Source organism: Podarcis tiliguerta (assembly GCF_965153285.1).
Source record: "Podarcis tiliguerta genome assembly, chromosome: 6".
NCBI classification, from domain to species: domain Eukaryota; kingdom Metazoa; phylum Chordata; class Lepidosauria; order Squamata; family Lacertidae; genus Podarcis; species Podarcis tiliguerta.
Window position 1 is genome coordinate 9,281,769 of NC_139539.1, and position 27,450 is coordinate 9,309,218.

Consider the following 27,450-nt stretch of genomic DNA (forward strand, 5'->3'; position numbering starts at 1 on the left):
AATCGAGGTACCACTGTACTAGCATTTTATTTTCATTTGCTTTCCTAAAGATGATTATTAGCATGGCATTTGTATTTTTCACAGCTGCAGCAAGCTGAAAAAATTCTGAGGTGTGCGGTTTTGGGGTGGGGATGCTTAGGTCCAGCAGTGTGCGTTCAGAGCGCCTTATCAGGTCAGAGAGAGACTTGTGAGTTATCCAGGCTCTGGTAACCTCCTGGTTGGAGAACTACCTGCTCTACGTAGTCTGGAAATTTCAGCTGATCCAGACCAGGGCAGGCATCACACCACCGCTTGGCCATCTGCACTAGCTTCCAGTCCCTTTTCATGCCCAATTCAAAGTGTTTGTCTTAAACTTTAAACCTGGGATTGCTGGACTTTCCCATTGTCCCAAACCATTGGACATTCTGGGTGGGGCTGGTGGGAGTTGTCAGCCTACCAGCAGTTGGAAGGCCACTGGTTCCCCCAACACGCTTTAAAACCTATGCAGCTTGCAGTGAGGTTATCTGAAGGATTGTGGCCTCCTGAATATACCTGCCTGGCCCCCAAGACCTTCATACGAGGCCGCCTCTCACTTTCTCCTATTGCACGGCAGACACCCTAGAGAGGTTCAACTGGTGCCACCAATCTTATGGTCCTTTTGACACATAAGACCATTGGGAGACAATCACTTCCCCTTACTGGTTTTACATTGAACTTAACGCTGCCGTGTGCTGGCTTTTATTCTATGTTGTGTTGAGATTGCTATAAGGTTCTGATTGCATTTGTTTGCATGTTTTGAATTATAAGTTTGCAAACCACCCAGATGCCTTGGTTGATGGTGCGAAATAGGAATGTCACCAAGACGCCTTTAGCTGCATTGAGGGGCAATGCCAGTCACTAAATACGCCCCCCCCCCCAAAGTCCTGTCTCACTAACTTTTTAGACTCTCCTCATATGGACAAGTAGTTAAGTAGCAGGAAGCAGAGTGTGAGAATAAATTGACAGTTCTCCCAATGGAGATGTAGAAAGTGGAGTCCTCCAATGATCGGTTTTGTGATCTGTGCTTTTTAACTATGGGGAGTATATGGAAGAAAACAACTGTTGTTCCTTACTTCTCTACATTTAAGAACACAAAACCAGACTCCTCAAAACATTCTTCTCCCAGGAGACCTTTGCAAGATTGTTTAGCTTAGGCTTCATTCTCAAACATGCCCAGTTTAATGATGAAGAAAAGAAACTAGAAGCTCTTAACTAGAAGTTAGGAACTTTTATTTTAACAAAGCAAGATTAATTTAACAAATAGATTCCTTTCGGACCGTCTAGTAAATACTGGAAAATTTGCCCACAAAGTGGCATTTGCTTGCTCAAAAAATGATTTCCGTTTCGAAACCAGAGCTATTTGGAATCATTTATAAACCAAAGGAGAAAACCCACACACATTATTTGAGAATTCAGAAGATCAAGTATGCAAGTCCACAACTGGGGGAGTTTCATCTCGAAGCCTTTGTTGTCTGTCCCCAGTGAAAACAACCCATTTAGAGGTTTTGGGCTTCATAAACAAGTATACAAAAAAAGAGGAACCAAAACACACACACACACACAGGCAGTGGACTGGTGCTGTTCTGATCAACTTGTAAAAAGGTATGTCCTTTTAACTGCCTCCAGAATCAGTGGAACCACCTCATTCTTATCCAGGATAAAGCTATTCTGCTTCTAGACCTGATACAGAATTCACACTCTCCGCAGATTCAGGTGTTTCATTAATATCTGCCACCCCTTCTGCCTTTCCTTCAACGCCCCCCTCTTCCTGTCCTGGGCTTTCGCCAACCACATCCTGCTTTTCACTGAATGGCAGAGTTTCGCTGGCCTGCGATCTCTTGACTTCCACAGCAGAGGTAGTTCCTTGCTTGCCAGACTGGGCTGGCGCACAGCTGTCCGGCAAAAGGCTCGACTCGGCGTTAGTTTTGGAATTAACCAATAAATCCATGCCCGGCGTTTTACAGTCGCTGTTTGTAGGAGTGTTGCCAATTGTTTCTGTCACATCGTGGCAGGCTCGATCCGTCCTCTCGGTGCTGGCGGAGTTTATCTGGCCCTCAGAGGACGCCACCTCGATGCCCGCCTCTTCAGGTGTATCCAAGGCACTGCCTTCCGATGCCATCTCAACTTTCCGCCTTTTTCTCATTGCGTCAGCGGCTTCCGTCTCCTTCATGTACCCACCATCCATACCACCTCCTTGAGGCAGCAAAGGGCAGGCCTTCTCCTCCGTGAGCAGAAGGCCGTCGGTCCCCTTCTGACCAATCACAACCTCTCCGAGGTTGGCAGAGATCTTCTCAATGTCGGTGGGGCTTCTCACCACCCTGACACTTTCCTCGCTCAACCTGCTCATCTCCAGCTTCCTCTTCTTGCATTCCTTCGGACTTTCGCCGGACGCTCCGCTCTCGCCCTCGTCCGCGGGATCCTGCCTTTCCAGCTGGGGAGATGAAGAACCTGGAGCTCCATCTTTCCTCTTGCCCTTCTGTGTCCCGCTCTCGCCCTCCTCCACAAGATCTGGCGTTCCAGAGTTGACAAACGAAGAAACCGTTGTGTTTTCTTTCCCGCCGTCCTCCTCCGCCTTGACTTCCTCTGCTGTTAAGAGCCCACGTTGACTCGCCTTACCTGAAGCTTCGTGTTCACCTGCGGGACTCGTTTGGGGTCCCAGAGCATCTCCGGCCTGCAATCCATCACCACGGATACCAGAGGAAGGCTCTCCCTCGATAACTTTGCTAAGGACAGAGTCACTGGATGAAAACCCCGGCTCATCATCACTTTTGGATACAGGCTCCTCAATCAGATTATTGGTTGTTTGGTCTACAGCAGGGCAAACGGTGCCTGTCATGTCCAGCGGCTCATCTTGATCGTTTTCCACACTCTCCCTCCTCGCAGGCTCTTCCTCAAGTCTCTGGCATGTTTTATGTTGCTGCTCGACTTCACTCTTTCCTGCGGTCTCCTCTCCATCCTCGCTCTGCTCCCCCTCCAGCCGCTCGCTGTTCAGGAATTCTGGGGACCGGGGTTTGAATCGCCGGAGCTTCCTGTGCGGGCCCCAGACGAAATCCCGCTTGGGCGTGAAGTGCCGCCACGCAAAATGCACCAGCTCCTTCCGCTGCTGCTTGTTCCGGACAGTGAACACAAAGTAGTCCAAGGCACTTCTCAGCACCCGCGGGAGCTCCCGGTGGACCAGGATCTCCGTCAGGAAGAACTTCACTAGGTGCATCTGGTAGTTTTCGTAGCCCAGCTCTCCCAAGCACTTCAGGATGCGAGTGATCCGCAAATTATTGTGGCTGAACCTGAAAGGGGGAGAAAGAAGGGGAGGTAAGTCTCACATTGTGAAGGGAAACGACTAGCACGGAAGGGAGCTACTATCCAAATATCCTACAAAGGACATTCCCACTTACTTTTTGGAATGGAACAAGCCAGCAGTGAAGTTACAGGAAACCAAGAAGAAGGCCTTCTTGGTAGTGGCGCCTTCCCTGTGGAATGCCCTCCCATCAGATGTCAAAGGAGATAAAAAAGCTACAGTCGAACCTTGGAAGTTGAACAGCTTGAGTCTTGAACATTTTGGCTTCAGAACGATCAAAACCCGGAAATGACTGTTCCAGTTTTCGAACGTTCTTTTGGAAGCCAAACGTCCAACAGGGCTTCAGCGGCTTCTGATTGGCTGCAGGAGCTTCCCACAATATACTCCCACAGAGACTGCCTTACACTGCGTTTAAAACCAAAATCGCATTTGGATAAAAACTGTTTCTCAGGCAGCTAGTCCTAGTCTTTATAACCCTGTACCTTCTTCCAGAAGGCAGAAGCTGAAAGAGATCACTTCTGGGGTGCGCACTATCCTGCGCTATCTCTGCAGCTTTCTTATGGCACCTGGAAGCATAGATTTGATCCAAGGTGGGAAGAGTGCACCCAATTATTCTCTCTGCAGTCTTTACAACCCTGGACAGCATTGTTTTTCCCCTGACCGTGCAGCTCCCAAACCACACACACAGACCATAAGTTAATACACTCTCAACAGTACAATGGTAAAATGCCATCAACAGGTCCTTTGAGAGTTTATTTTTCCGGAGGATTCTCAGAAAATGTAACCTCTGCTGTGCTCTCTTCATTGTGTCTTTACTGTTTTCTCCCCAGGTTAAGTCATCACTCAACTCCATTCCCAGAATGATGACTGCAGTAGTCAAGAGACTTCAGGCCACTTAGTGACTTTTATGCACAAGTATGTCTAGCAAAGCAACTCACTGGTTGAGGTTCTCGAATCTCTCTCTCCAGTTCTTTGCTCGCCGCAGTTCGCCCGTTTTCTCATTTAGCAGCTCGATTCCATAGAAGTCCAACATGAGCTTGTAAGCCCGGACGAACCTCGCCATGACTTCCTTCGATTTCTTGAAGGCCTGAAATACCCAACGGGCAGTACACAAAACAGTTGTTCTTTACTAATGACTTCATTGTTTCATTCTACTCAAAAACCGCTTTGAGGTTTTTATTACAATCCAGAGGTATAAATATTGCGAAACTTGTTTTTTTTTAATTAAGCACTGTTCGTTTAAACTTTTTTGTTTATTTTGTACTATTTTACTGCTTCATTTTGTGGGTGTCGTTTTTGACCTATGCAACCTGCTGCAAGATACTGCAAAGGGAAAGGGACCCCTGACCATTAGGTCCAATCGTGGCCGACTCTGGGGTTGCGGCGCTCATCTCGCTTTATTGGCCGAGGGAGCTGGTGTACAGCTTCCGGGTCATGTGGCCAGCATGACTAAGCCACTTCTGGCTAACCAGAGCAGCGCACGGAAATGCCGTTTACCTTCCCGCTGGAGTGGTACCTATTTATCTACTTGCACTTTGATGTGCTTTTGAACTGCTAGGTTGGCGGGAGCAGGGACCAAGCAACGGGAGCTCACCCCGTCACGGGGATTCGAACCGCCAGCCTTCTGATTGGCAATTCCTAGGCTTGGTAGTTTAACCCACAGCACCACCCGCAGCCCTAGTGCAAGATGCTGTATGAACAGCTATGCAGGAACATTTTAGAGCTGAAACAACAGCAGCAACTTTAGAAGTTGGCCAAAGTGTCCCATCAAGGAGCAACTCAACAACCTTCATTCTGGTGCCCTCCATATTTTTTGAGCTATAACTCCCTTCAGTCCTGATAGCTAGTAATGCAGGTTGTGGGTCACCTCACTGGGTGAACCAGAGGGATGTCTCCACCCTCTGACCGAAAGCTAGAGGGAAGACACCTCTGGGGATTCCTGGGTTCGGTGACTGGTGCTAGCATGGAAGTAGGGAAATCGAGACACAGGTCTTATGGGCCCCAGCAGTCATAGCGCCAAAGCCACCACAGTCAGAGTTGCTTTTATTTCATAAATGGGTGTAAAAAGAAGGCAGAAAACTCAGAATCCATTTCTCCCTATCTGTGGTTTTAAAGCCAATGTTTAAAGGGCAAGAGGACTCCTACCTGGATTTCTTGGCAGGTGAGAAGCCGCGCTCGCCAGTTCCTTCCTGGCTCACGCAAAGGAAATAACCTGGAAGGAAGTCAAACAAAGAGGGGAATCAAGTCTGCAAAGAAAACAAGAATTTAGCCCAGAAGCAGGCAGGACATCCCAATTGCTGAGAGGCACAGAATCCAGCATGTTACCCCTCAAGATATTGTTGGATCCCAACTCCCACCGCCATGGCCCAGCTTCCTGGTGTTGGCTATTTGCAGTATGGTAGCGCTGCAGAGAGCTTGCTGGGGAGACCATGCATTAAAAAGGGACTCAAAAATAACTTAAACAAGGTTTTAATAAGAAAAACAAAAACTCCTTTTACACTAAATACATTAACAAACAAACGTGACCCAACCACCAACCCATCCCCCAGGGTAATGGCAGAGCTAGGTGCTGCTCCTTATATACTACACCCAATTCCTGACACAGCTTAATCAATGCAACTCAGCAGCACCTGCTATGTTTCACAGCTGTAAAGCTGGATCTCGTTATTTTGCTCTGGCCCTTGCTCTGGCCCCTTAAAGACATACACATCGGGTGGAACAATGATGAACCTTTACATTTAAAGTAACCATTCAACACCTGGAAAGTGGGCTGCTGCTGCTGCTGCTGCAAGAAGGTTGATGGGGTGCAGAAGCACCAGATTGTTTCCATCAGCGCAGCTGCACTGCACTGACCTCCTTGTCCTCTCATCCCTTCTGGCAAGCAACAGTGACCCCGCTTGGTCAGGAGCGAGTATAAAGGTTCTGCCTCGCCTGATGAGCAACTTCTGGAAGCCGCCATTTAGAAGAGACAATTATGCCCCTGGCTCAAGTTTTCTTACCAAGTGCCACGAGTGTGACAGAGTTGCAAGGATTCTTCCGCATTGCACAGAAACCTTAACTTCCGCAGAAATACCCAAGAGACCCTGATTAAGCCAGAAAACGGGTCAGTTTATTTAGATATGACCCACATCTTCAAGACTTCAGAAAGTTGGCTACACATTAAAACAGAGGTCTGCAACATGGTGCCCGCAGGTGCACAGGTGGCCTCAGAGGCCTTCCCTGGTACCCCCAACCCCCGAAGTTAGGCTTGAGAGGAGGATATACTATTAATGGGATCTGCACTGGCTGGCAACTGGTTTAAGGTTTTATTCAGTATACCTGAAGAATCGTCTCCACCCCCATCGTTCTGCCCGGACACTGAAGTCCAGTGCCGGGGGCCTTCTGACGGTTCCCTTGCTGCGAGAAGCCAAGTTACAGGGAACCAGGCAGAGGGCCTTCTCAGTAGTGGCACCCGCCCTGTGGAACACCCTCCCACCAGATGTCAAAAAGAAAAACAACTACTGGACCTTTAGAAGACATCTGAATGTTGAATTGTTTCTTTAAATGTTCATCATTGTTTCACCCAATGTGTATACCTTTAAGGGGCCAGAGCAAGGGCCAGAGTAAACTAACGAGATCCAGCCTTGCAGCTGTGAGGCATAGCAGGTGCTGCTGAGTTGCATTGATTAAGCTGTGTTGAGAATTGGATGCAGTATATAAGGAGCAGCACCTAGCTCTGCCATTTACCCTGGGGATGGGTTGGTGGTTGAGTCATGTTTGTTTGTAGATATATTTAGTGTATAAGGAGTTTTTGTTTTTCTTGTTAAAACCTTGTTTAAGTTATTTTTGAGTCCCTTTTCTTTTTAATGCAAGCTCTCCCCAGCAAGCTCTCTGCGCTACTATACTGCAAAAAGCCAACACTGAAGGCAGCCCTGTTTAGGGAATCTTTTAATGTTTAATAGATCATTGTATTTTAATATTCTATTGAAAGCTGCCCAGAGTGGTAGGGTATAAATTAATAATAATAATCATCATCATAATCATCATCATCATCAAAACCTTGAATATGAATACAGCACAGGGACTGATGCTTTTTAACGTTATGCTCATTGGTGGGTGAGGGCACGAACCGTGGTAGCCCAGTACATGTCTATGTTTCTAGAATGCAAGCTGCATTTCACTATTAACAATATTTGATGGAAATAACCTTGTTTTTCATTGCTGTCCCGCCCAAAGGAAGTGTGTTACAGCCCCTCTGGAAGATGCTCTGGCTCAGATTTTGGAGAGCCTCCAAAGAAGAGGAGAAGTGGAAAGGAAAGAACAGGAATGTGCAAAAACAGAAAATAGCCTACAGCACTCCCAGTCCCCATGTGTCATTAGAATATCTAACGGGGGCCATTTACCACTGGATATATGAATGGTTTTCTTCCAGAGTTACATAGTCATTATGCCACATCTCAAGGAGATCTTCAATAAGGAGGCCTAGAAGAGGATGGGAAACATAAGAAGGGTCTAAAATTAGACACAGCATGTAGATGGAGAGATTCCCCCATTGTTATTCTTATTAATTGAATTTATACCCCGCCTTTCCTCCCGAAGATGCCCAGGGTGGCAAACAGATACCCAATTCAAAACAAAACCCAAGCAGAACGTTCAAAAACAGCTAAAACATTCCAAAAACAATTAAAGACATCTAAAGTCAGTTACAGTTATATAATAAACAGCAATCTTGTGGATGCCAGGAATAGTATTACGCAGCCACCAAATGCCCGGGTAAAAAGGTAAAGGACCCCTGGACAGTTAAGTCCAGTCAAAGGTGACTATGGGGTTGCGGCGCTCATCTCGCTTTCAGGCTGAGGGAGCCGGTGTTTGTCCACAGACAGCTTTCTGGGTCATGTGGCCAGCAGGACTAAAATGCTTCTGGCACAACGGAACACTGTGACGGAAACCAGACCACACGGAAATACTGTTTACCTTCCCACCACAATGGTACCTATTTATCTACTTGCACTGGCATACTTTTGAACTGCTAGGTTGGCAGGAGCTGGGACAGAGCAACGGGAGCTCACTTTGTTGTGGGGATTCAAAGAACCACCAACCTTCTAATCGGCAAGCCCAGAGGCTCCATGGTTTAGACCACAGCGCCACCCATGTCCCTTTGACACTGGAGGGAGGGAGATTCAGAATGGGCAAAACAGCTTCTTCACACAGTGCAAAAACTATAGGATTCGCTGCTACAAGAGGCAGCAATGGCCACTGACTTGGGTGTCGTGAAAAGAGGATTAGACAAAATTATGGAGGACAGAGCTAGCAATTGGCTACCAGCCATGACGGCTGTGCTGTACTTCCACAGTTGTTGGTCATATGCCTCTGAATGCCAATTGATGGAGGCTTCAGGAAAAGAGAATCAGAGTTGGAAGGGACCCTCAGGATCATCTAGTCCAACCCCCTGCAATGCAGGAGGATTGAACTTGCAACCTTGGCGATATCAGCACCATGCTCTAACCAACTAAGCTATCCAGGCTGAGAGTACTTGTGTCCCCCACTTACAACCCTGGAGAGCTGCTGCCAGTCCGTGCAGGCAATACTAAGTTAGATGTGCCAATGGCCTGACTTGATACAATGCAACTTCCAGTGTTCCAAGCCGTGTGGATTTCCCAGGCAATCTCCACCACTCAGGGACTTGTAGGAATTACTGAATGGCTGACCTATCCTGGTGTATTGTGAGGAAGAATTCATAAACACCTGCGGGAGAGACAGAGGCCTTTTGCCCCGGGAAGAGAGAGAACGAAACCTGCTCCTTGCAACAGCAGAATGCAACGGGTTCCCTTTTACAGATTTAATTTTGCCTTCCAGGGGGAACAGCTGTAGGAAATATATACAGGCCTTCAATCATTTCTGCAGGAACAGGCATAAATAAATAGCGTTCTAAAACCAAATACAATTCACTCCCCTGTCAAGGGCCAGTGGGGGGGGGGGGAGCAAGAGCTAACATTTGCCTTGGGGGAAAAAGAGAGAATAATATCAAAAGCCATACCATTAGGCTGAAAACTCATCTCGTTTTTGTAAAACCTCAAATTCCACATTTTCTCCTCTCTCATTTCTGTTTCTTCCAAACCCTGAGGAAGGAAGGAAGGAAGGAAGGAAGGAAGGAAGGAAGGAAGGAAGGAACATCAGTGGAAGAAACATCAGTGGAAGATGTGGATGATCTATCACTGAGCTACCCCAGGAAAATCTGGACCACACACAACCTGTTGCGTGCCACACCCCTTTAGCAGATTTAATTGGGACATCAGAAATAGCCTTTTCTTTTTTTGGAACCAATGATTTCTTTGCTGGAGAGACGCTCCCATCACTCCTGGCCATGGGGGTGATGCTGACTGGGGCTGATGGGACTTGCGAGTCCAAAATCAGGAGAGCTCCCGGTTGGCTACCCCTGATTGGGAGGTTTCCCTTTCTAAATTAAGCACCATTCAGATCTTAGTTACGTGGATCACTGGGGGCTTATATACAAGATCGGCGTGCAATAAATGAATGGCACAGCCAGCTAGCAGTCTCTTGCTATGAACGATGATCAACACACTCTTACCGGATAATGCTGCCTGTATTTCTGCATATCTTTTGCTGCCATCCAGTTGCGACCAGCTGCGTTCTAAGAGAAAGGGGGGGGGGGGCGGCGAGAGTTAAGGGAGGGGCTGTGAAGCTGAATTATCCCTACAAAAAAACCCTCCAGACCACCACAAAAGCCAATGCAGTCCTTCCATATTGACAATGCAAAGTGCAAAGTTATTTAGATCGAAAGGAGCAAAGTTCCAGAGAAGCCTGGATAGCTCAGCTGGTTACAGTGTGGGGCTGAAAACGGCAAGGTTGCAGGTTCGATCCCTGTATGGGACACCTGAATATTCCTGCACTGTAGGGGGTTGGACTAGATGATCCTCAGGGTCCCTTGAAACTCTAGAATGCTATGAAAATCTATTTTAGATGCAGTGCTCATGCTTAGTGGACGATAATGATAGTGATAATAATAATAATTTATTTTTTATACCCCGCCCATCTGGCTGGGCTTCCCCTAGTCACTCTGAGCAGCTTCCAACAAAATACAGTAATCCATCAAACATTAAAAGCTTCCCTAAACAGGGCTGCCTTCAGATGTTTTCTAAAAGTCTGGTGGTAATTGTTCTCTTTGACATCTGGTGGGAGGGTGTTCCACAGGGTGGGTACCACTACTGAGAACGCCAAGGATTGCTCTGGGCCCTCCAACCCGCCCCACAGCAAACCATGGCTGTCTGAACCCAACTCACCCGACTCCCTCTGAATAGGCCTGATTCGGCTCAGGGTGGGGCTGAATCTGGTGCACAGCCCTAGTGATGTGGATGCCATGGGGAGAGAATGCCATTGGCGTGCTTTGCCATGGGGGTTATAGCTAGATGGCACCAAGCCACCATAAGTTTACTGAACACAGGGCTGCTTTGCTAGAAGAGAGCTTGAGCCTCGGGCTTCCTGCTCAATTGCCAACCTTGCCCCCTCGTATCGACTCTCTGCGCAGTTTGCAAGCAGACTTCACCATGGCACAGACTTTATTTTTAGTATCCCACATCATGGAACAAGAAGTCAGGTTCCATGAATAGTGAAACCTCAATCGGGGTAGCTGAATCACTGCATGCCAAATGGTTTACTGGTTCACTCCCACCATGATCTCAAGTGATATTTTTACCAGAAGCCATGCTCCTTGGCCGAGGGCCACAGCTCAGTTGGATAGAGTGTGGTGCTGATAATGCCAAGGCTGCAGGTTTGATCCCCATACGGGACAGCAGTCTATTCCTGCATTGTAGAAAGTTCGACTAGAGCAGGGTTTGCCAAACTTGGGTCTCCAGCTGCTTTTGGACTACAACTCCCATCATCCCTAGCTAGCAGGACCAGTGGTCAGGGATGCTGGGACTTGTAGTCCAAAAACACCTGGAGACCCAGGTTTGGGAAACCCTGGACTAGATGAACCCAAGGGCTCCTTCCAAGTCCAAGTGAGTGGAACAGGAAGGGTAAATTTGACCCTTGGGCTGCAGGTTAGTTTCTATATGCACGTGTGCGTGCGCACACACACACAACCCTCTCTCTCCCCCATGCCTCCACCAAGAGGCATTAGTAAGAGTTCAAGGAGGACAAGTTCCAGCCAGGCAAAAACTTATGGGGTGGAATGCATTGCCAGTGACAGGTCTGGGCTGGGGACAGTTCCAAGGGCCAGACAGAGAGACATTTGCTGCTCATTGTTGAGGCTCCTCTACCCTCGCACTGGACTAGTGAAGAGAAGAGGCACCCCAATAACGGGAAGGGCAATAACATCCACAAAAACACATGCTGCAGGAGAAAGTCCATGGCAAGTGCAATTTTTGCACCACTCTCCTCTACAGTACAGTGGTACCTCGGGTTACATACGCTTCAGGTTACAGACGCTTCAGGTTACAGATTCCGCTAACCCAGAAATAGTACTTCGGGTCAAGAACTTTGCTTCAGGATGAGAACAGAAATTGTGCAGCAGCAGCAGGAGGCCCCATTAGCTAAATTGGTGCTTCAGGTTAAGAACAGTTTCAGGCTAAGAACAGACCTCTGGAACGAATTAAGTACTTAACCCGAGGTACCACTGTACATAGGTTTGCAAAGCAACTATGCTATTTGATGTCTTGCCTCCTACCCTTCCTCGTACAGAGTTCATAGAGGGTGGCTAACAATGGTCCTGCAAAAATTAAACGGGTCTTAAGGCGATGCCTGAACAAAAATGGTATTGGAGAGGTGGGGCAACCAGAGGGGAGATTGGGGTCTTGAGCCTTGTAAGGCTTTATAGATCAAAACCAACCCTTCCAATTGAGCCCGGAAACTAATTGGTAGCTACTGGGCCTAACAAGCTACTTCAGTGTTTATCGCTTAGATTCTTTGCAGCTCAAAACTGGTCCTTCAGCTCAGGAAGGCATGAAAACAGCAAGACCACCAAACTTGCTCACTTGCATCAGATCAAACAGCCACAGCAGAAGAACACACAGTCCAATTCTTTAAAAGGCACAAAACTTAAAAAAAGAAAACACCCACCGTGCGTTTTCTAAAGCTCATGGAGGCAAGGTTTGGCCGTTGCCACTCCTGCAGAGAGAAAACAGGACATTTAAACGTTTTAGAAACATTTAGGATATTGGTATCAATGGTCAGAACCAATGCATTTCACCAACACCTGACAAAAAACCTCTTCATTTGGTTCATCGTGGTTCTTTATTTCTGGGAATATTAAGCGGTCATAGAATTGCAAGATCAAGAAAGGAGAGTCATATCAGTGGTACAACTCCTATGACCACTATCAGAAAACTAAACAAGAATCAGTGAATAGTTGTGGCTGTCTTTTCCAACCTGGAATAACACCAGATTTGGGGACTACAATTCACATCAGCCCTGGTTGCTGGCTGGCGCTGATGGGAGTTGTAGTCCAAAACATCTGAAACGAACCAGGTTGAAGAAGATTAGTGTGTGGAATAACTCAGAAATAATATTTCTTTGTTGCTTGATGACAGCTGCATCTAAACAAATGGCTTCACAGGAACCTTTTTTTCAAGCATTGCATTCAATAGTTCTGGTAACTGGCCAAGAGTAGAAAATTTGCTTTTCTGGCCAAGGAGTGCCTCAGTCCAGGATACCGGAAGGAAAGTCTCCACCGCCATCGTTCAGCCTGGACACTGATGTCAAGCGCCGAGGGCCTTCTGGGAGTTCCCTCACTGTGAGAAGTGAGGTTACAGGGAACCAGGCAGAGGGCCTTCTCAGTGGTGGCGCCCACCCTGTGGAACACCCTCCCTTCAGATGTCAAGGAAATAAACAACTATCTGACTTTTCGAAGACATCTGAAGGCAGCCCTGTGTAGGGAAGTTTTTAATGTTTGATGTTCTACCGTATTATTTATATTCTGTTGGGAGCCGCCCAGAGTGGCTGGGGAAACCCAGCCAGATGGGTGGAGTATAAATAATAAATTATTATATTATTATTTACCCAGGGCCAAAGAAAGTTTTGAACTTCATGAAAACGCAGTCAATTAATTTCATGCCTGGAATGGCTACCCCCCTTTTTAATTCATGTTTGCTTATCAATACTTTCTATTATGTAATGGGGATGTTTAACTCCCAGTTTGAGTACCGGATGTGGCTTCCCAAGCAATTTTTTGTGTGACCCACCCCTCTAATTTTGACAGCAGCAACAACATGAAAAACAAGAACAGATACAGAACTGGGAGGTGACTCTCCTACTCAGCTGATCTGGATGAATCAGCCAAAAAGCAGACAAGCCCCAAAAAGCAGATTGGTATTAAATCTGGCATCTACACCAGCATTCCTGACCTTTTCAAGTTGCTTCCTAAGAATCAGTGCAAACTTAGAAACTGAAATATGATAGTGCCTTACACAGGCCCTATTATATTTCCGTTTCGTTTCTTGCAAGTTGCACAGCAAAACCAAATCCAAATATTAGTTTCCATTTCTCTGTTGGTGGGAGATGCAAGATATACCTGAAGGAGCGTCTCCACCCCCTCCGTTCAGCCCGGACACTGAGGTCCAGCTACGAGGGCCTTCTGGCAGTTCCCTCCCTGCGAGAAGTGAGGTTACAGGGAACCAGGCAGAGGGCCTTCTCGGTAGTGGCACCCGCCCTGTGGAACGCCCTCCCATCAGATGTCAAGGAAAGAAACAACTACCAGACATGTAGAAGACATCTGAAGGCAGCCCTGTTTAGGGAAATTTTTAATGTTTGATGTTTTATCGTGCTTTTAATATTATGTTGGGAGCCACGCAAGAGTGTCTGAGGAAACCCAGCCAGATGGGTGGAGTATAAATAATAAATTATTATTTTCTTGCGGCCCTTTCATTCTCTTTTCCCCTAGGCTGAAGAAACAGAATAAGTCTACTCACCTTCAATATCCAATGGAAGTTGATTTATTAAAAGGAAGGATGGATAAGCCTTGTTTGCACATCACACTAAACTGTAGTTAAAAACAAAGCATGGTTTAATGTGAATGAGCAGAGTGCTTTCATTTGTTCCTCCCCTGCTCCTGTTGAGCTGGGGCGGGAACAAACCAGAAGCTGGCCGCACTTTACATATGTAACCCAGTGCTCATGGTTTGTTTCCCTCTACACAAATCATGAGAGCTGGTTCACACGTCATATGATACCAGCCTTTGGCTTGCTCCCTCCCCAATACTGTGACAGCAGGAGCAGGGGAGGAGCAAAGTTTTGTGCAGCTTGCAACAAAAAGCTGGCCATTTGCAATAAACCACAGCTTATTTTTAACTATGGTTAAGCTTTGAAGTGACATGTGAAAATGCATAAAATAAGAAGTAACAGACTTATTTTTAAAAAGTTTCATAACTATGCAACTATCGCCTAGTAAATTTATTTTTATTTCTTTACCATGGTCTTAATTGTTTCATCTGCTGGGTTTAAGGTTTTTTGGGCTGTGTTTTCTGCTTTGTAATGTAACTTTGGTTTTAAGAGTTTTATTGTGAAATACACACCATCGTCGTTGTTTTATCATACTGTATATCATCATTCCATACCTTACTGTGAATGCCTCCAAGAATTCAACTGGATGTGTGTGGTATATTCATGTAATAAATAATAATAATAATAATAATAATATATTATTTATACCCCGCCCATCTGGCTGGGTTTCCTCAGCCACTCTGGGCGGCTCCTAATCGAATATTAAAAACACAATACAGCATTAAACATTAATGTAACGGTGGTTAATGTTTTGGGTTTCAAGTAAAACACAAAATGTTTCTATAAACTGCTGCATTAGCCAAGCAATTAAAAGATGGCTGGCCTAGAACCTTTGTTCCCGGGGGGAAACTTTTCTATATACGAACATTTATATTTTTAAAAATATGATGAGTGAGCTTTCAGAAGTGTGACCGCACACCTTCCGCATTCTGAAGGCTTCTGCAATGCAAGGCCTGCCAATGAAAAATCTGGGTTCAAGATGCCAGTTAAGCCAAAAACTCCTTTGAGCAGCCTTAGGCAAACTCCATTGCCCAGTTTCCCACAACCCTAGCCCAGAACAGAAAAATATAAATAAGTGAGAACAACCACTGAGGCCGTTCTTGCAATTAGGAGGAAGGAACAGGACAGTTAAAAACACCTTTGCACCCTCCCCAGCACCACTATAAGCGCTTAATAACAGTATCTAGCCATCGCCCAACTTCCTGCATCCCCGCAGGTTTGGGAAACACTGGAAAAGAGACCCCTTTGCAAATGCACTGATCTGCAACAAGACGTGCGCCGACCCTTTGAGGCCGAGGGAGACGGGAGCAGCGTCCCGTACCCGGCTGGCACTTTCTCAAATATTTCTGATCGTGGAGACGTCTAAGAGAGGGCTTTTCGTTTCTGTTTCCCCGGGAGGGAGAGGTCGAGTTACGTAAGGCGAACCGTTAACAGTGATCTCCCTTCCGATCACGCCGCCCCTCCCCACATTAACAGCCGCAAACGAGCCCCTTCTGAAAAAAAAACCACCACGTTGGGAAAGAAATCGTGCGCTGCAACCTCTCCAGTAAATGGATTTATTTATATGCCCTAAACAGGCAGCCCTGTTTAGGGGAGCTTTTAAGGTTTAATAGGTTTTTGTATTTTAATATTCTGTTGGAAGCCGCCCAGAGGGGCTGGGGAAACCCAGCCAGATGGGCGGGGTATAAATAATAAATAATAATAATTATTATTATTATTAGCGCGCGCACACACGACCCCCCCCTTGCCTCCTCTGCAGAGACCCGGAAGGGATCAAAGACCACTTTATATCCAACCCCCCCCCCCCCCAATCCATAGGCAAAGACCCTCACCTGGCTACCGGAGGGCGACCACCATCCTGGGCTGCTGCTGGGCTGGGGCTTCTCTTGAATCCCTGCGTCTTTGTCAGCGGCTGGAGCCGCCCCCGCGTCCTTCCTCCCCACATCTCCCCCCAGCTGCCTTCCACCTTCTTCTTCTTCTCCTCCCTCCCCCTCTTCTTCCTCCTCTTCCCAGGTGGAATCGTACTCCCAGAATCCTTCCTCCTCCTCCTCTTCTTCCTCCTCCTCCTCTTCTTCCTCGCCTGCTCGGTCCTCCTCCTCCTCCTCCGTCCCCCACCGCCATTCCGCCATCCTCGCCGAAGAAGACGCGCGCAAGAAAGGAAACCGAAAGAAAAGCGGATGCAGCCGCTGCACCGGCGGCGAGGGAGAGGAGGAGGAGGCGGCGGCGGCGGCGATGCAAAGCGAAAGGCACGTGGGAGGAGGAGGAGGCGGGGGCGGCCGTGGGTGGCCCCACCCCGAGCTGCTCTCTCATTGGCCGCCGAGCTCTCCTTCCGAACGTTGGGGACCCGATAGAACGCGGGCGCAGACTCGAGACTATTTTATCAATGACGGCGCCCGTCTACCGGGAAACGGGGGGCGACCTTGCAAGGCTGGCGCCGCCTTAGCCGCGCGTTCCTCCTCGTATATTTTCAATGCGTGCGGATGGCGGGGCTTTTTTTTTTACAGCCCGCGTCGGAAGGGAGTTCCGCTCTGTTCAGCGCGGCTTTCCCTTCCCAATACACACAGGATGTGCAGCCTCAGGCCACAATACTAGGAGAGAATATAATCTACTGGGACTAAACCGATGTTTTTGTTATTTATCCATAGCCACTCCTGTGGATTATTTCTTAAACGAAGAGTGGGGTTCAAAATGTTAAATAATCTGGTTTTTTCCTGTGATTATTACTACCATGGTGCTATGTAAATTTATGTTTTTGATGTTGTACGCCACCCTGAGATCTTTGGATAAAGCTCAGCATACGAATTAAATAAATTAATATTTTATCTGGAGATTGGGGTGTTCAAAGTGCCGTACAATGAAGTCAAAGGGGGTGGGTGATAATGGTTGAAAAGGCAAAACACCCCACATTTTAGCAGCAAAGCGGCTCATCGGCCCCAAACATCCCAGGAAAACCATTAGAAACAGTCACTCCCCCCCCCCCAAGACAGTAGGAAGAATATGGATAGGTATGGTAAGGCTGAAAGTGTGGCATCCTAGGGAATGTTGTGAGGTAGGCCACTGTATTGTTATAGGATTGGTGGGTCAGTTTGGATGATGCTTGGGGGCCCCAACCAAGCCTGTGATTTTGCCTCTGTAAGATGGCAGTTTGTTGTAGAAGGGACTGCTGAAATGGCCAAGTCGGTGTTTGTTTGTTTTTCTTTTTGTAGTTTGCATGCCTAAGAGAGTTGGTCAAAAACAGATGTGTTAAGGGCTGCCAAACATCTGGGTTTTCCCAGACATGTCCGGGAATTGGACTGTCAAAATGGCGTCTGGGCAAAATGTCTGGAAAACCTGGATGTATGGCAACTAGGGCACAAAAAACCCACCCACCCACGTTTGGGAATATGGCAACCCTAGATGTGTTGCCATAGAAACTAGCTAGCTAGTGATGCTTTCAGGAGGAGAGAATGTGCCTTTTCCCCTCTCACTTCGCTGGATGAGGAGTAAGAATAGGCCAGGAGCCAGATTTTGTATAGGCCTATTCTGGAGCTGGGTGGATACAGCGGTTAGACTTGCCTTGTGTGCTAAAACCAAAGCTGTGACTTTACGGGGAAACCTCTTCTCCCCAAGAATCCTCATGGGGAAAGGAAGATCTTTTGAAGTGTAAATGTTGAGACCTGCCGTCTCATGCTTAAGTTGCATATATGGGCAAATAAAACCATATACCCTAAACACATCACTGTCTCCAGCGACTTTCATTTCAAAGAGACCAACCCCTGCTGAAGCGCTCAGAGACTGGGATGTGTATAACAAGATTTCAGCTTTCCTTAATTTTGAAAAAAGTGTTATGCTTAGAGCTACCTCCTTTTGTGGCCCCTGAATCTTCCTTGCCAGTTAGTTTCACTGATGACTCATAGTTCCTAGTATCTCTTTGTGTGGGAGGGAGGATTATATCACGGCCTCACCATACTATGAAAACCAAAGTATTTCCCTATGAACAGACAAGACAGGGCATGCCTGTACCATGACTGCCAGGATCTGTCCAAGGTTTAGCAAAAACTTGAATTTCCCACTTGATTATGAAGCTCACTGGATTACCTTAAACCAGACACATGCTGTTGACCAATTTGTCTTACAGAATCAGAAGATAAAACGAGGGAAACAAAATAGTTGTGATTATATTCTTTGTTCTATCCTAGAAGATGACGATTTTATTAAATTCATCTGTAGATCTTAGGGCAGTTCATAAGATAAAATTACAGTATAAAACACACACACACACACTCTCTCTCTCTCTCTATATATATATGAACAAAAACAATCCACTAACACCCCCCCCCCCACCCGAGAGATTTAAAAGGACACTTGATGTCAGTCAACCAAAGGCCTGGTTGAAGATGGCATTATTATTATTATTATTATTATTATTATTATTATTATTATTATTACCTCCCATCCAACCACTGACAAGACATGGACCTCTTTAGCTTTAGCCTGAATCATGTTCCTTAACCCTAACCCTTTAAAATAAGCTACGTGAAGACCCCACATCTTCTTTCTTTCTTCTTTCTTTGGCGATCGCTTGTAGCCCACTAAGATTGTCTTCCATGAACATGGTCTTAACCGTGAGTCTGTAAGTGACTGTGGAGGCCAATTCTGGATCCACACATCCTTCCAGTGGGGACATAGGTTTCCAGGCGGGAGTTGATCATGGTGAGAGTTTGCCAAATGTGCCTTCCTCTTAGCTTGTTTCTCCTTTTCGCTGTGAGTTTGTGCTTCTTCAAAGTCCATGACACCTTTGGTAAAGGCTGTTCTCCAATTGGAACGCTTGCAGGCCAGCGTTTCCCAGTTATCAGTGCTTATACCACATTTTTAAAGATTTGCCTTGAGAGAGTCTTTAAACCTCTTTTGTTGTCCACCAGTATTTCACTTTTCAATCTTAGTTGCTTTCGAAGACGATAATCAGGCATCTGCACATGACCAGTCCAACAAAGTTGATGATGAAGAATTATTGCTTCGACATTGGTGATCTTTGCTTCCTTCAGTACACTGACATTTGTTCGCCTGTCTTCCCAAGTGATGTGCAAAATTTTTCGGAGACACTGTTGATGGAAGCTTTAGAGGAATTGGAGATGGCATTTATAAGCGGGCCATGTTTCACAAGCGTAAAGTTGGTAGTGCAACAGCTTTGTAAACAAGCATTTTGGTATTCCTGCGAATGTCCCAGTCTTCAAACACTTCAGATTCAATCGTGAGAAAGCTGCACTTGCAGAGCTCAGGCGATGCTGGATTTCAGCATCAATGTCGGCCCTTGTAGAAAGGTAACTGCCCAGGTAGGAAAAGTGATTGACAATTTCCCAACATTACACCACTGAGTTGGATTTGTGGAGCTGCAGAGGGGTTGTTTTGTGCTTGTTGGTGCAGCACTTTGGGGTTTTTTGGATATTGAGCGATAAGCCAAGCTTTTCGTAAGCTTCTGCGAAGATATTTAGGATAGTTTAGCTAAACAGGGTATATTAATAAACAAGCAAAATAATGCTGAAGTATACATTATATGCGGTAAACAAGCCACCCTCCAGTTGGCTATGCTGATGTTATCTATGCTGCTAGAACTGTAACAAAATCAATAGGTAAATCAGAGGCCAAGCTGCGTTGTTTTAAGATGTTGCACTCACTGCTGCTACAGCATCATCAAAGACAGGTGCCCAAACTTTCATTTCACCAAAAACCTCAAAAAGGAACAGTCAGCTTTCTCTAGAATCGATAGAAATGTCTGTGTCAGATCTTTGCTTCTAATAGGAATTTACACTACGTGCACACTGGAGAAGACGAAAAAGCTGAACCAATAAAATTTACTTGACAATTTGAAAGGCTCATATAGGTTATAAAAATAAATTCACAGGCATCTTAAGGGACCAGCTTAAATTATTGAGTTGTTCTATCTAGGCTTCCACAGTTAGTCAAACTATATTAAAAGAACTTTGTCAACTTCAATATGATCTAGCAGTGTATAAATTTTCAGTGTTGGCCTTTCCCCAACTAAGGCTCCAGAAGAGTTTAAAATAATGTCGTCACTGTTTTGGTAGAATCTAGGCACTTTGTGCTTAAAACCTTATATGATCTGAATGTATATATCACAGAAAATAGTTAAAATGTGTTCGCTTTCCAGAACTTTGCATAATTTGTGGACTCGTTCTAGAATGGAGAATGGGCACTTGAGCTCTTGCAGGACATGACATGTGGAGAACCTGAGAAGTAGGGAGTTAGCAATTCAGGGTACTAAAATTCCACGCTGTTGAATACATAAGCCCTTTTTAGGCAATGTTTCTGAAATAAGCGCCTCTATATATATGCGCTGCTGTTCATACAACAGAGGAACAGCTCACCATGTGCATCCCGTTTTAGCTCCTCCATTTCCCCATTGAAGTGAATGGTGGAAGCCCTTGCATTGAAGCAAAGGTGAACTGTTCCAGAAACCCTTCCTGCAATTCCTATCCTGGAAGTCAAGATAACCCCACAATTAATTGGTAGTTGCTGTAACAATGAGCTCATATATGTTTATATTCACTTGCTTTGATATAAGCTAATTGGCATGCTTTGGTGCTATCCTTATCTGTGGAGGGCTTGGGGTGCTGGGCTCTGAGCCCAGAAAGTGGAACTGTCTGTAAGATTAGGGCATTTGCACCTATGTTCTCATCTGGTGATGGGAAGTCCTGACCCGTGACGTATGCTGCCTTGTGTATAAAGAATGTATTAATGTTTGCTTGAGTGTGGACAAGCCATCTCCTTGCTGCAGTGTCCGTCCCATGTCTCTAAAGGCTGAGAGGCTTGGCAGGCTGATTTGCTGCAAGTCTACATACAGCTTTCTTTAATAAAGTACTAAAACTGATCCCTCTGGTGTTTTTAACACCCTTCTTTGATATCCCTGCACCAAACCACTCCCACAAGTCCTCCTTTGGGCCTCCTTGTGTACAGAGTGCTTGGAGTAAGAACGGAATTGCTGGATTGGGCAATTGCCCTCAAAACTATCAGGGCTGGGTGGGTGGTGGGTGAGAAGCAATTGTTAGAAATCTTGATCCTCTGATCACACATCACACTCCATGTGCAACTGAAAAGCACATGATAGTATCTCTGTGTACCATGGCCTTCATTATAATTACATAACAACCTGACGCTAAAGTTCATCCTAGGCCTAATTCTCACAGACAAGATGGAAAAACCTACAGAGTTTTATTTCTTCATCTGATGTTTGCGATGAATCTTAGTTAAGAAGCTGGGATACAGGGAAGACTGATTCTTTTCTAGAACAAAGCTAACTTGGTATATGCAGTAGAATGAAAGTGTTTGCTATATCCCTGATAATTAGGATGAGAGACACTGCAATATGAAGTGTGGGCTGGAAATCTTTATTGCATAGCAAAGGATTATACAAATTCATAACTCCGTAGCTTTTCAGCTACCTTTTCATTCCTTTGCTTGTTTTGTTTTTCTTTATAAAATACATGTTTCCCAACTTCACTAAAATAAGAGGAAATTTTACTATCTGATCATCAGGAAATGATGAATAACTGGATCTCTGGTTTTAGCAACTTTGCATACAAATCCAAAACATTAAGTGAAAACTACTTTTGAAAGTAGAGTAACAAGACAAAATTATCATTTTCAACACTTCCATTTAAGAACTCCTGGCAAAAATAATGTTTTGTTTTTTCAAAAAAAGGAATTAAATAATGAATATAAAATACATACATACATATATATATTTGTCCCGATCTGGCAAATGCCTCTCATGCAAGTGATTTCACTTACTTGAATGCAAGTGCTCACATTGAAGACTTTGCAGCTAGGACATTAATATAGTACAAGTGGTTAAGACAAGAGTCACCATTTCTTCTACTCTTACCAGTTTGTGCTGAACCTTCCAATATACATATGACATTTTCTTTTAAGCCTCCTTAGAGAGAATATGTAGCCCAGATATGAGGAAATTGTTCATCCTGGTTTTAAGATGTTTAATGACCTTTGTTCTGCTTCGGCAATCTGAAAAAATAAATGTATACCTCCAGTTTGGAAGAGGCAAAGCTGATCATAATTTAAGCAAAGAATGCTCCTTCTTCATTTTGCAGGCGGTGTGTATTTTTTGCATGCTTATTCAGCCAGAACCAGTGGCATTTGGAACTAATTCTCACAGAACAGTAACCGACTTAAGACACTTATTACGTCGCTAAAATTAGCAGCTGCAGCTCAAGATACAAACATCACCCAAGGTTGAAACCAGCCATTCAAGAACCATGGTCCTGTGTTTCCATGAATGGTTGTTCCAAGAGGGATGTTTAATACGTAGACTGGAATTCAATGTCGCGTTCTTCCAATCATTCTGTCTCCGCAAGAATTACAGCTTGCCTGATGGAATGATCCCCCCAACTCCTCGCAAACAAGAAACTGGGTTCTCATTTTGGAAGGCATGTGAAGGAAGGAGAGCGGGAAAAGTCCCACTGTGTAAGCAGCAGTCCTTGGGCTGGGCTTCCCCTAATGGGGCTGGTTAGGTGAATCCCATTCAAGAGTGTGCAACTGGTATGTTAAAAAAAAAAAAAAGCCACATCCTGACTTTTTCAGTAAACACACGTTCTTAAGGCTGCCAGCTTCCCATGCATCCCAAAGTTGTAAGGCTAAAGATACTGTTCAGCTCCTTTCCGCCGCTCTATGCTAACCAATAGAGCCCAGGCATTTATCTCTCATTTCCACCCGCATTGTGCTAACTAGACTCTAAAATCTCCTTGCTGCCTAGGCTCCACTGTTCAAACATGCTTATGCCTTGCTCGGCCACTGCTTATGTTCTGCGCCGTTTTGCAGCACTTGGACTGGAAGGATTGCTATTTGCGTTCAAAACCTTCTCAGTGACTCTGTTCCGCTTTCTCTTATCTGCTCCTTCTTTGGATCCAGATTCAGACGAGCTTCTCTCTTTCTCCTTACTGCTTGGTTTCTCCGATGCTTTGGCCAGGCTTCCCATAGATGCATATACTGAAAGAGAATTAAATGAAAGATTATGCATCAAATGGCATCCATCGCATTATGGCCATGATCCAAGGCAGAGTCAGGTGCATGCGAGCCCTGCCCAATGGGCAGGTGGGCCAACTTTTTTAAAAAAGGAAATACAAGCTCTTTGCAGAAGCGCACTCTACTCACTTTAATTATATGGGCAGAAATTCTAATAATAGAAAAATGCCCCTGATTAAAGCTACAAAACAAAATATTAAAGGTCTGATCTGGAATTTGTCTGCCCCATAAAAATACCTCAGCCCCTGATCTTGGGGTTGCCTTGGAACAATATTCTGAACACTTCTGAAAGAACTGGGGATGCTCCCAGGAGTCTCATGATCACATTTTTGCAAACCCCTTTGATGCTTTCCCTTACAATTACGTGGTATATAAATTTTATGAAATAAAGAATAATGAAAGCATAGATGGAACAAAACTGAAGGAGCACTTCCAAAAACCAAATGCGCTGTTTCAATATATGTTCACTGGTTGTGGCAATGCATTTGCAGAAATCCTTAGCTCTGTGACTATTAGAAAGAATGAAGGGAATTATCTTCAAGGTGCTTTCAAGAAGGTTCTAGGGTACCTGGCACATGGGCACCCCTGACCCCCACAAACCATAAAGACACTGCCAATCAAAACAGCAGGCCCAATACAAAAAAGATCACGCCAAATTATTATTATTAATTAAGTTTACTTGGCACCTTTTCCTACAAAAGTTAACTCAAGGTGGCTTAACAAAAATAAATAAATAGCACATACATTACAGCCAGCATAAAACAAAACAAGAAAAAACATAAAAACACAATTCGGAACTCATTCTTGTGAGAATCAGAATGTGGACCTCTTTTCTCCCCACTTCTGATTTAGAACTAACCCAACTGTAAAGGAACCAGCTATATTTCACAATCCAGTAGCGGCTATTTTCTCTGTACTATCCTACCTTGTTAGAATATGGTAGCTGGAACCAGGATCCACATGTGACGTGGCTGAAAATCAGATCCCAGAACACTGTGGCCCCATTAGTTTGTTTAAATTGGTTTAATTATGAATGACTCCCCACCACAGATTTCAACTAGAAATAAGCCAAGAAATAAACCCTTGGCTTATTTCTACCTTGCCACTTGTGGTTTGTTTGAAACAAAACAAGTCACAATCTGAGTTTTAGTGACAAAAAGCAGTGTGCTGGAGATCAGTGCAGTTGCCCAGGGTGACGCTAGGAAGGAACATTTGTGATTAAACCAGAGATCAAAACAAACTATGGCTTAAGAGTGATGAGCGAACCAGGCCTATGGATGACACATCATTTTCATATGCTAAAATGAATAACTCATACCTTCTTCAGGACCTGTGTGCGATTCCATCTCTTCCTTTATCTCTTCTTTCACGTCATCTTCAATCATCACTTTACCTGTGGGAATGATTATGAGTGGAGTGATGGTGAAGATGGCACTGATTCAAATTCAATTTCCTCTTTACTTCTCCAGGCATGCTCATGGCAGCAATATGAACTGAATTAAAGGGATCAGTCATTGCCAACAGCCCCCGGCTCCCAATAAGGCTATTTTAAATCACTTAGGAAGCAAAACTATATTGTTTCAAGCAGTAAGCTGACAACAGCAACTGAAGTAGAAAAATGCAAAGAAATGATAAGGGAGCTATCGTCCAAGCACAGACGGTGTTTCCTTTTGAAACTTGTGAATATAAATATGCAATATTTTTCATATTGAGAGTACAGTGGTGCCTCGCAAGACGAAATTAATTCGTTCTGCGAGTTTTTTCGTTCTGCGAGTTTTTTCGTCTTGCGAAGCACCAATGTGCATTGACGGTTTCCCATAGGAATGCAAGCCCATAGGAAAATCCGTCTTGCGAAGCAACTCAGAAAACGAAAAACTCTTTCGTCTTGCGAGTTTTTCGTCTTCCGAGGCATTCGTCTTGCGAGGTACCACTGTACATCCACCTCAACCATTCCAACCACTTAAAAATTACCCCTGCAAATGAGGTGTAAAGGCTACTGATTTTTGAGTGCAATCCAAACCTCAACCCCTTGTTGGCAGGAATGTGTAGAGAAGCATAGCTCTGCTACATCTGCAGCCCAGCTGCTCGTAGCAACAATTATTGTTGTTTCTTCTTGAAATCCCCATACCAGCTCCAGGTTCCAGATCAGGCCTAATGCCATTGGGTGACAGCAGTGAGACTGTCTCAGGATCTAGTAGATCCTGGGCTGTTTGGGCCAAATTCCCTCCCTGCTCTCAAAATATCCTATATCAGGGCTTTCTACTGGCCTACGCTGGTGAGGATTCTGCCAGTGACCTCCCACCTGCCTGTTCTGCAGCTGGCTGACTCAGCTGCTGGAGTGAAGGGCCCCTCTACTCAACTGAACCACCCCCTCAAGCTGACATAAAGGGGGCTCGGACTGCTTTGTTAATATATATCTGCAAACGATTGCATTTTGTTTTTCTTTAATTTTAAACAGAATGCTCTTCCCAACAGACAGTTCTGGAATTGCTCCATTACTGAAAAGACAAGAGTACAAAAGAAAAAGTGGGGGGAGCTTTAAAAATATTTTAAATCCTAGCCATACCCAACTGATATCAGTTGAATCATTTCCTAAAAAATGTGAACACCCACAACCCAAATTCAGTCCAGATTCCATCAGTATTCGGTCTCATTATTCTTTTGCTGCTTACTGAAGCACCAATCAAAATTGTTCAAATGTTGTAATCAGGCTTTTGAATACATTTGTGTCTGCTTTCCATTTTTCTTAAATAGAAGCATTAAAAAGCAATCCAGATTTGAACATCTTCAGAGACTTCATCCAGGCTTTTGGCTAATTAAACAATCTCTGGCCTTTTAAACTCTATTGGGGGGTATTTTTGTTTGTTACTATGACATGTATTTTTGTGTTTGTATATTCTAAACCGCCCTGTAATCTTTTGATGAAGGGTGGTATATAAATTTCATCATCATCATCATCATCCAGTGTAGTGGTTTAGGCTGCAATCCTATACACTACAGGCTAGCCAACTCCTGATGTTGCTTCGCTACAACCCCCAGCATCTCCTGCCAGCATGGCCAATGATGATTCGATTTATTATACTTCTCTGCTGCTTTTCATTCAAATGAATGCCAAAGCAGCTCACAAACAACAAATCATAATAATAACACAATAGGACATGATGGCAGTTGTATTCAAGCAACACCTGGAGGGTTTGTACACTTCCTCAGGGCTACATCCCTTTAAACCAAATGGGATATATTTCTTTTAAAAATCCTATGCATCCTAGTTGGGAAGGCAGCCCCACTGAACCCAACAGGACTTACCACTGAGTAAAAAGGCATCAGAGTATACTGAAAGAGACTGGGTCACGAAAGAGTAATTCCTAGAATAAAATCTTGCCTGTGGTATATAAATAGTACGTAGTGCTGTTGTTATTAAGACTGCTTTTGGGTCTCACCTTCTTTTACCTCTTGAATAATTTCTTCAGGGAGGCTGAAGTTTTTTTCTGAGTTGGGGAAGGGAAGAATCTCAGATTCATGCTTAGAAATGTTTTAAAGAGAAAGAAATCTATAAATAATTTGGTTATACCAACAATTCAGATTTTCTAAACCAAGGGTGGCTAACATGGGGCCCTCCAAACATAGCTGGACTACAACATCCATCATACCTGATCTAGGCCACAATGGCAAGGACTAAGGGGAGTTGTAGCTTAACAACATCTGGAGGGCCACAGGTTAGCCCAACCATATGCTAAACAAATGCAAAGGTAATCGTCATCACATACAATTTATAATTATTACCCAACAACAACAAAAGAAAATATTGAAATGACCCATCCATTTTAGGGACAAGGAATATATTTTATTTTGTAATGAAATTGCATAATAAAACTACAGTCATTTAAACCTGTTCATCAAGTACTAAAGAAACAAAAATCCCTGCTTAATTTTTTTTAATGAGTGTTTCAGATATGCAATTTGGCATGTTCCAGGCAAGGACAGAATTGGTGTCAATTAGAATGCACAGAGCTTCCATATCAGATTCTGCAGTTATTTAAAAATGCACATGTTTAAAAATTTCATTGGTCAACTACGCCCAAGCAAAGCAGAATAACATAAACATCG

General features: G+C 44.8%; 2 protein-coding genes and 1 long non-coding RNA gene across 4 annotated transcripts in view; 1 reads left to right on the forward strand and 2 right to left on the reverse strand.

Moving 5' to 3' along the window:
- Positions 1-27,450, forward strand: part of LOC310680771 — a 506,863-nt gene that overhangs the window by 17,355 nt on the left and 462,058 nt on the right. The gene's annotated exons all lie outside the window — the stretch shown is intronic.
- OGFR (opioid growth factor receptor) lies at positions 1,232-16,676 on the reverse strand. Its single transcript, XM_083447354.1, has 8 exons — positions 16,140-16,676; positions 12,371-12,418; positions 9,882-9,944; positions 9,330-9,411; positions 7,696-7,774; positions 5,459-5,525; positions 4,252-4,400; positions 1,232-3,302 (listed from the first exon to the last, which is right to left on the reverse strand). The coding sequence occupies exons 1-8, from the start codon at positions 16,434-16,436 to the stop codon at positions 1,682-1,684; spliced, it is 2,406 nt and encodes an 801-aa protein (XP_083303480.1). The 5' UTR covers positions 16,437-16,676; the 3' UTR covers positions 1,232-1,681.
- Positions 21,672-27,450, reverse strand: part of MRGBP (MRG domain binding protein) — an 8,387-nt gene continuing 2,608 nt past the window's right edge. Inside the window, exons 3-6 of one of the 2 annotated variants that reach the window (XM_083447664.1) lie at positions 26,784-26,865; positions 24,662-24,736; positions 23,177-23,307; positions 21,672-22,326 (exon numbers count right to left, since the gene is read on the reverse strand). In XM_083447664.1, coding sequence (XP_083303790.1) covers positions 22,279-22,326; positions 23,177-23,307; positions 24,662-24,736; positions 26,784-26,865 — 336 coding nt within the window. In that variant the 3' untranslated portion in view covers positions 21,672-22,278. Of the gene's footprint in view, positions 23,308-24,661; positions 24,737-26,783; positions 26,866-27,450 lie in introns of both variants that reach the window. The other variant, XM_083447663.1, reaches the window with a different exon arrangement.

Coding starts and splice junctions, on each gene's coding strand:
- OGFR (XM_083447354.1), bottom strand. CDS start 16,436: ATGGCGGAATGGCGGTGGGGGACGGAGGAGGAGGAGGAGGACCGAGCA. Junction 12,419..16,139: donor GGTCGCCCTCCGGTAGCCAG/GTGAGGGTCTTT, acceptor TTCTCTCTGCAG/GAGTGGCAACGGCCAAACCT. Junction 9,412..9,881: donor AATACAGGCAGCATTATCCG/GTAAGAGTGTGT, acceptor TTCCTTCCTCAG/GGTTTGGAAGAAACAGAAAT.